The 9,612-nt window shown below is 44.9% G+C and overlaps 1 protein-coding gene across 1 annotated transcript in view; it reads left to right on the top strand.

The window, feature by feature from the left end:
• Positions 1 to 6,858: 6,858 nt before the first annotated feature.
• hspb7 (heat shock protein family, member 7 (cardiovascular)) overlaps positions 6,859 to 9,612 on the top strand; it is a 3,278-nt gene continuing 524 nt past the window's right edge. Inside the window, exons 1-2 of the mRNA XM_080014662.1 lie at positions 6,859 to 7,411; positions 8,491 to 8,615. Coding sequence (XP_079870788.1) covers positions 7,207 to 7,411; positions 8,491 to 8,615 — 330 coding nt within the window. The 5' untranslated portion in view covers positions 6,859 to 7,206. The remainder of the gene's footprint in view (positions 7,412 to 8,490; positions 8,616 to 9,612) is intronic.

The raw sequence follows: 9,612 nt of genomic DNA, 5'->3' as shown, positions 1-9,612 counted from the left end.
CCTTCAAGATCAAAGTTATTGGCAATCCCGACCGGTCCGTTCACCACCGCGTAACGTCACCGCGTAGCCTCAGCCTCAGCCTCAGCTTTTTCTGTTTTCTTTTTTTCCACGAGCCGAGGAAAAAGCACCGCCTCCCTTTCCAATAGATTCGTAAGTCTGAGACGTCCAACCTGTCAATCCGGACTGACGTCTTCAATGACCTGCAAGGTTTGTTATTGTCATTGGCCAACATTGTGCGGGATCCTTAAAAGGACGCGTCGAGTGTCCTGCGGTTTGACGGTGTTCGGCTCCGTTGTGTGAGAATGCAGTGGGTTTTATCTCCAGCACTTCCTGACCTTTAGGCACAGATTGTTCAGAGCCCCCAGCAGCAAAATGAAAATTGCAAAAACCAAACAGCTCATTTGCCAAATGGCTTATGAGCAGACGCTGAACATCTGCTCAGCAATTAATCGACAATTCTTTGTAAACAGATTTTTCTACTTACTACCGTAGAGATGGGTGACTTAGTCTAATTGTTCAAATTGTTCATTTATTTCTCCCGTTTTTTTTTCCTCTAGTTATAACCTTTCGGACAGGTCAGCAGGGGAGAACAGTGCAGCAGGATTTACATTATTATTATTATTATTATTATTATTATTATTATTATTATGATTATTATTATTATTATTATTATTGCTCTCTTGCTTTTGTTAATGAAAAAATGACGTCAGTAGTTTGTGAATGTGATGGATCCGCCACACTCACAGACAAGATGAATATAATGTGTATTTGGACGGTCCCAACACGTCGTCGTCCAAGTTTGATAAAGATTGGTCCATTATTGTGGAATAGTTTTGTAATAAAAAAACTAATAAATTATCATTGCCCCAACGCTTGTGCATGATGGCTCGCAGGTCACGTGATAGCATTGCAGCCTAGTGATTGGTCAACGACCGGGTCCTTACCAAGATGGCGGTGCGTGCAGATGTAACTGACGTCAGACCTTTATGGATGTCATGGATCTGAGGAACCCACAGACAATCTGAATAATATGTGTATTCGGGGCAGTTCCAACGTTGTTCAAGTTTCATCCAGGTCAATTCAGTATTGTCGAAGGGGTTTGTGATCAACACCACCTCACCAAGATGGCGCATGGGCAAGTTGACGGAGCACACACATCACATGACAGATATTGTCGCGATTGGACTTTAACTAAAGGAACATAAGATACAAACTTTTAACCAAACGAAGTCACAAAGTGACAGGTTTTATTTTATCACTATTGACCTTCATTATGTTTGAAAAAAAAAAGTTTAAGTAATTTCAGAAGAGAATTGGATTAAAAAAATGGATTAAACATCATGAATATATATATGCCCCTGAGGACGACTGACCAGCGCCGGAGTGAGTAAAGACCCAATAGCATCACTGTCAGAATTTATAGACACTCCAGAGCTATCAATGTAAATATCTTCTGCAATTAAAGTCAGTTAAACCATTTACCTTAGTTTCTTTATTTATAGGTTTATAAACGACATTACTATTGTGAAGGCAGTTTTCTGTTGATTTACAAAATGCCATAAAATAATTCTGTTTCCCAAAATGGATTAATAATCACGATAATTAATCGTGCACATATATTGACTAAAATAATCGTGACTATCATTTAAGCCATAATCCTGCAGCCCTACTTCAGAATGATAAGCGCCGTTAGTTTCGACGTAGGACCCCACCCAAAGCTGCAAACACCGTCCCGTCGTAGAATTAGACTGTCACCAGGCGGAAGGAACGAACATCTGCAGTCACAAAACACACCACAACAGAGAGCCAAAGCGCACACTCCAACATTGAACTTTAATGAAGGGCCAACTACCCTAAACCCTGCGTATTGCTGCCTACAGCTATATTTGTTTTTGTTTTTGTTTTTGTTATTGTTATTGTTATTGTTATTGTTATTGTTATTGTTATTGTTATTGTATTGTTATTGTTATACTTTTATCTTATTATTATTGTTATTATACAATTTTGTTTTAGATTCAGCTGATTTGTTATCCCTTCTTGACATGCACTGTTTTTTGTTGCTGCTGTATGCTGCTGAAACACCTGTATTTCCTCATGGGGATTAATAATAATAATAGATAGATAGATAGATAGATAGATAGATAGATAGATAGATAGATAGATAGATAGATAGATAGATAGATAGATAGATAGATAGATAGATAGATAGATAGATAGATAGATAGATAGATAGATAGATAGATAGATAGATAGGCAGTCATACTAACAATCAATTGAATAAAAACCGAAATATATATGACATTTAAAAAATGTGGGCAATATATACCTGAAAAATGAACTAAACAACATTTAATGTTATCTTATCTTATCTTAACCATGGCTGGTTGAAATCAGAGGTCTTGGGATATGACAATGAATGTCAGTGCGACTTGATGAGACGCTGTAAGTGGCATTTATCATGAAATAACCAACACAAATGGAGAGCAAAACAAAATACAACAACACAACAACAGCAACACATTATGTCGGCTGCTCAGGCTCTCATGTGTCACCTCTACAAGGTGAAGGTAATCATTCTTGCGTCAGCGCTAACTCAACACACCCACACAACACACACACACACACACACACACACACACACACACACACACACACACACACACACACACACACACACACACACACACACACACACACACTTGCTTGAGTGTTAGTTAATGTTTAATTCTCCTCATTGCACGCTTAGTTACACCTCACTGCTTAGCTTCTTTTTTTAAATTAGCACTCACATGTTTTTCTAGACGTCTGAAATCTGGGTGCTGTGAAAGTCTGGCGCCGAACTCACACTCACCCACACACTCACACACTCAGACGCAATTTGGAACGCGTAACCATGGAAACAGCACGAGGTAAATCCATACCACGCGATGCTAAACAATGCTTCTTTGAAAGAAATTTCCTCCCTGGAATATCAATAAGTGAGAATAAACACGCATTTGTGGGCGTGCCACACAATTATAACATATAGGTTCCATAATGGAAAGTTAAGACTCGAACACGAAATTTCATATTTGATATATATCGCTGATTTTCAGGGAAAAGCTCTTGAGGGTGAGGAGCAAAAAGAAATGGCAAGGGCAAACGGCTGACAAGGGCAGGAGTTTTATATGCCGAGGGGAAAGGAAGGTCATGAGGAAAGCTTTATGAGGTACGTTTAAATATTTACATACCGACTGACCTTTTTAAAGTTGTCCGATAACCTCGCACAATGGAGACATTACCGGGCTTTGCTCAGAGGTGGGTCATAAAATGGAAAGAATTACTGCCAGGTTCCTGTGGTTGTCGTCGTTTTGATTTAATTATATTTAAAAAAAATTGACGTACATGTACTTTTTCTCCGTTTTCAGTCAGGAAATTAAATTTGGATCAGTGTCTGATTGTGAATGGGCTTTTTTTTTCCAGTCTGGAATGGACACTGGCAGAAGGCCCCTAGAGGGCTCTCCATCTCCAGCTCCTTCTCCAGACCTGTGTATTACATACAACAACAAAAAAAAAAACCACTCATATCAACAACATTTCCCCGAAGATTTCAAATTACTTGTCGTGAAAATGATTAGAGAGGAATCATTAATCCAGCACAAGGCAATCTCCATCTCGTCCAGTAATAGCTATGGGAACAATCCGTTACTTGCGTTGCTGAGAGCCGTCCTTTGTGGATCCACGGGCGCTCGCTCTAGTGCCTCCGGTCCTCATGCACAGGACAGCAATTCATTATAATTATTTTGTATTATTGGTGTGATTTACTTGTATTAATACAAACCTAATGAATAAACCACTTCCATCAGTGGTCGCAGCAATGGTTTATCACTCTATGCAAAACGTTTGCAGCCATAGAACAGAGAAAAAATGAACGGAGATGCATGCCACTTTATAAGGCTGCAAATGCTCAAGGACATACAGAAATACTCGTATGAGGAAATTCGTAAACGGAGATGGAGTGAGAAAGTCGATTGGTGATGGAGGTAAACAACAAAGGCCCAGCCCCATCACACAGAGGGAATTATCCCTCTGTCTGGAAATATTATGTAACACATAACAGCTGGGACACACGCATACAAGCCGTTGAGCGTGTGTGTGTGTGTGTGTGTGTGTGTGTATGTGTGCGTGTATGTGTGTGTGTGCGTGCGTGCGTGTGTGTGTTCCAGTGTTCTATATTTGGTTGTGTAGCACTGGCCGCTGCTCTATCAATGTTAGTATTCGCTGCCTTCCCATTTCCTCATCACCGACCTTTGTCAATCTTCAATTTCATTTAATCATTAGTTAAAGGGGAAATCCATAACATCATCTGGCGGACCCCGCCACCAACAATGGAAGCATATACTGTATAGCGGAGCACAGTCATGACGCAAAACACATTGAAAGGCTGTTTCTGAGAAACTGGCAAGGCAAATATATATGGGATGAATCTCAAATATGACATGTTTTACATCCCCTATCCAAATTAATCTCCCGGATCCCACTTTAATGTAATTTGACAATTTGATGCTGGTCATTGTAGTTTGTTTAAGCGCAAGGTTAACATCATAGAGGTTGCATTTAATCATAAAATCTTAAAAGTGGATCTCGACACAAACTGAATCTATCAAAATTTGTCAAAATTTGTCACGTTTAATTTCAGGTAATTTTTCGGCACCCATCAAAAACGTCAACGATAAAAAAAAAAATGGTGTGAGTTTCGGAGAGGGAACCAACGTCCTAACGTCCGGTTTTTATGACTGAAAGACGAGCGCCTTCTACTGTAAAAAGTGTAAAAAAGCGTGACAAGCTGGAATGACGCTGAGGTTTTATGCAGTCGCGGGTGCAACGCGCGTGTAGAGCCTTTTAATTTTTGATCCCAAAATTGGCAAAAGAATGATTCTGTCGGCACATAATGAATTTGTAGATTGTTATTTTCTGGTTTTGTGTCCTCCTCTGCTTATCCAGCGGCTTATCCACTCACGTTGAAATAACAACCGACAATTCCACCGAAAATAGCCTCCCAGTTGGTTGGTTGGTTGTTTGTTTGTTTGGGACGAGGGCAGGTGGTGGTGGTGGTGGTGGTGGTGGTGGTGGGCAGGGAGGGGGGCGTCCTCCGTGTATCCTGGCAGGAGGTGCTGAGTTGCTGGGCTGGATTTAGACGATCAGCAGGGAGCTCTGTTGCCTACACCGATATGAGGCACAGTGTGACGGTGTTGTTACAAAAAAACAAAACAAAGACAAACAAAGAAAAAGTAAAAAAAAAATAAAAAACAACAACGACAAAGATGTCCCCTGATGTAGCATTTCAAGGACCCTCGGCGAGGGTGAATGAATTGGCCGCGATTGGATCAAAGTTTTCAACACGGAAGATGGTTTGTGTTTGGATACTGTTTATAGACTAGGCAATTTCACTCTGTAGATTAGCCAATGCATTACGGCAGCATTACAGCATTCATTCATTTGTGGCTTTTATTGCCTAATAAATAATAATAATAAATAATAATAATAATCAAAAATAACAATAATAACAATAATAATAATAATAATAATAATGATCATAATAATGAAAACAAATAAATAAATAAAAAATAATTATTAAAATAATTAACAATTATCTTATTACATATTACATTACGTATTTAATATAATGCAATTAGTCATGTCAATTTAGTATTTAAAATATAACAAAATAATCTCTAATCATTCACTTGCAGTTCCTCCGTGCCCCACCAAGGGGGTGGGGGCGCCTCACTGTTTGAATGCCACTGCATTACGGGGTCCACGGGTGTGTCCCTTATCTCCCACGTTACCTTTGTCGGCGCTAATATGTCCGTTTGGACTGAACGACGCCCCCTAATATCAGCCCTTTCCCACATTCTGCCGATAGCTAGGCACTTACGGAGCGAATCGCGAACGCATTCCTGTCGGATCAGTCACCAGCGAGACGAACGCCGCAGGAGATCAGCGTGTATTTTCTAATCATGATGCGCTGTTCCCGGCACAGATATTAATAGCTGCAATATCCTGTCGAAGTAATGCCACTCACGCTCCCGGTCCGAGGGAGCCTGCTCCCGATGACGGCTTTGTTCTCACATTCTTTCCGTTACCACCCCAACCCCCCGACCCCTTCCTATCATAATATGAGATAAGTGGTGGCAAATTATTATTCTTTATTTCGTGTAATCGCATTGCTCTTGACTGGCACTGTAATTCACACATGGGGGGGGAGAAACCCGCGCCCGGGCAACACCATCCTGTTCAGCCACTTTCGGTCAAATTGTTTAGCTTATCGGCGAATTTATGATGGTGAGGCTTTTATAGAGATGATTTCGAAGCCGCTTTCCGGGGCTTTAAAAAGAGAAAAAAACAAAACACTAATGGGCTGACGGAGCCGCGCCAGGATCCGATGTCAGGCGAAAAGGTTAGCGCTGAATGTTAACAAAGGACCAGAAGCAGACAGACAGGGAGCGAGAGAGGGGAAGACAGGAGAGTGGAGAAAAAGCTATTTCGGGGGGAGGGGGGGGGAAGAGAGAGAGTCTGGAATGCCAACTGTTGACTCACTGCTCTCTCACTGTTCCCTCGCTCTCACTCTCGCTCTCTCTCTCTCTGCCTCAAATCCCCTCTTAACCCCAAGCCCTTCATCGTCAAGAACTTTTTCCAACCACACTCTCTTTCTCTCTCCCTCTCCATCCCCTTGATAAATTTAGCTCGTTATTACCCTTCCCGAAGCGAGCGGACAGTGTGGACACGTGCCCGGCACCCAACCCCCCTGCGCCTGGCCCAAAAAAAACACGCACACTACAATATATAAGACTCACAGGGTGAGCCAGAAACCCAGCTGGAACACACACACACACACACACACACACACACACACACACACACACTTGGAGAAGGTATCACTCGTTAATAGCGAAAGGAAACCTAAGCTGTTCGCAGATCCCCACTCGGAGATAACGGAGGGAGACGACGAAAGGACCATAAGCCAGAGAGGGGCCGTCTTTTCCCGTCAGCCGACCGGTGGGACAGCGTCAAGGAGCGGTCGTTCCTCCTCTCTATCTCTCTCTCGCTCCCCCTCTCCCCAGTCTCTCCATCCATCCATCCCGAGCGGGGCGACCCCTCCGCCTCCGCCCCCCCACCCGCCCCCCGCCCCCGCCCCCCGTCTCCCCGGCTCGCCTCAGCCAACCCATGAGCGTGTCCAACTCCTCCGCCTACCGATCGGAGCGCAGTTTCCACCAGACCTCTTCGTCCACCTCGTCGTCTTCTTCCTCCTCCTCCTCCTCCTCCTCCTCCTCCTCCTCGGGCAAGCCGTTCATGGAGAAGAGCAGGGGACTGTTTGCCGAGGACTTCGGCTCCTTCATGAGGCCGGGGAGCGACGCTTTGGGGTTCCCCAGTAAGTTTGCCGGCGGGGTTCCCGGATGCCCTGCAATGACTTGACCTGGTGGTAGACTTTTAATGGACTACTTTCTTTCCCACTAACAAAGTTCACTCGAATCAGATAACAGCCTTTTGCTTCCCGTCGTGTTGTTTACATTCTACGCCAGTTGACAGCACGGTGCGCGGTCCGGCTCAATAATGCGCAGAGGCAGTGTGAGGTACTCCCCGGGCTCTCGACAATATGTGTGCATACGTGAGTGTGAGCTCGTCTTTGGCATGTGAGCTTTCCGTGTGCAGGGGGGAAGGGGGGGGGGGATCGGCGGACAAAGCTGGTCAGATTGGAACCTTTTTTGCGACCATTTCTAGAGACGTAGCGGACGGGGGAGAAAAGGGGGTTTGGGCGTCGCCAGTCGCAGCCGGGGAAGCTATGCGCGCACGGAGACATATGGGCGCAGGTTGGGGAATGCTGGACTCGCTGCCAACACCAGTGTGACTTCACACACTGAGAATGATCGGGATGACGCCTGCATAAGGAGGGACCCAGACGGTTGCCTGATGACCAGTGTAAACACACACACACACACACACACACACACACACACACACACACACACACACCTCTATTCTTTGGAATCGGCAGAGAAGGACACACACATACACACACACATACACACACACACACACACTGAGAATAGAGAAAGAGACAGGAAGGGGGGTGTGCCGTTCCGATGTAACCATAGCACATGTGAAGCCACGGGCCCGTGCGCAGAGACCCGCACACCCTGAAACAATCATTCCTAATTTGGCGACGTGTGTCTGATGCCCATTACGTTGTCACATAAGGTTTTGCTGAGATCAGAGCGGTCGGAAGGCGCCGGTTGTCGCCGCGAGGTGCAATAATTGCGACGTCAAGATTTCCCGCGGTGAATAACGTTGAGAAATGGAACACGTTACCCTTGATGTTTCACCCTCGGAAATGCGATACTCCCGAAACCAATTGCATGCCCGGGTTTTGAGAAGCAATTTGTGATGACATAAACAGCCGAGATAACGGCGCTTGTCGTCACTGGACGTGGCCTGTTTCCCCCCCCGCAGACGCGGCCGGGAAAATCAAGACCCTGGGCGACTCGTACCAGTTCACCGTCGACGTGCGGGACTTCTCGCCCGAAGACGTGATCGTGACCACCTCCAACAACCAGATCGAAGTCCGCGCAGAAAAGGTCTTTCGCTCCTTTCGATCTTTGAACACTTTGAGTCAGGTTAATGGGTGGGAAGAAAACAAGGGAAGTGACAGACTTGATGATTCAGCTCAGGGTTCCCTGGCGACAGGTGAGCGCCGGATCGCTGATTCATCTGACTCATAACCGGATGTTATGAATGAAACATTGAATCCACTGTAAAAATGGAACCATCAAAGGGATTTCTACTACAATGATAGGGGTTATGGGCAGGGTAGGGTAGGGTTAGGTTATAGTTAGGGTTAGGGATAGGGTTAGGGATCGGATTAGGTTTGATCATAGGGTCTTTTTTTTTAGGGGGTCCCCATTGGGGCAGGTGCGTTGGCAGCAGTGCATTGGCCCCCACTTGTGGGGAGAAAAGGGTTAGGGTTAAGGCCTGGGGCCTAGAGGTTAGGGCCTAGGGGTTAGGGTTGTAATTTAGGGCCTAGAGGTTAGGGCCTCGGGTTAACGGTTAGGGTTATGATTTAGGGCCTAGTGGTTAGGGCCTAGGGCCTAAGGGTTAGAGTTATGATTTAGGGCCTAGATGTTAGGGCCTAGGGGTTAGGGGTTAGGGTAATGATTTAGGCCCTAGAGGTTAGGGCCTAGGGTTTAGGGTTATGATTAAGGCCCTAGAGGTTGGGGCTTAAAGGTTAGGGTTATGATTTAGGGCCTAGAGGTTAGGGCCTGGGGGTTAGAGTTAAGGTTTAGGGCCTAGAGGTTAGGCCCTAGGGCCTAAATGTTAGGGTTATCATTTAGGGCCTAGGGGTTAGGGCCGAGGGGTTAGGATTAAGGGCCTAGAGGTTAGTGCCTAGGGCCTAAAGGTTAGGGTTATGATTTAGGGCCTAGGGGTTAGGGCCGAGGGGTTAGGGTTATGGTTTAGGGCCTAGAGTTTGGGCCTATTCATTCATTTGGGCATGCATTCATTTTCATTAGCCAAAGTCAGGGTGAGGGTTTTGTAATTCTTTTCCTTTTCCAACTGATCATCAACTTACACAAACAA

This window comes from Zeus faber (genome assembly GCF_960531495.2).
Source record: "Zeus faber genome assembly, chromosome: 15".
NCBI classification, from domain to species: domain Eukaryota; kingdom Metazoa; phylum Chordata; class Actinopteri; order Zeiformes; family Zeidae; genus Zeus; species Zeus faber.
Note: the sequence above shows the minus strand (reverse complement) of the source record. Positions and strands in the feature narration are given on the sequence as shown.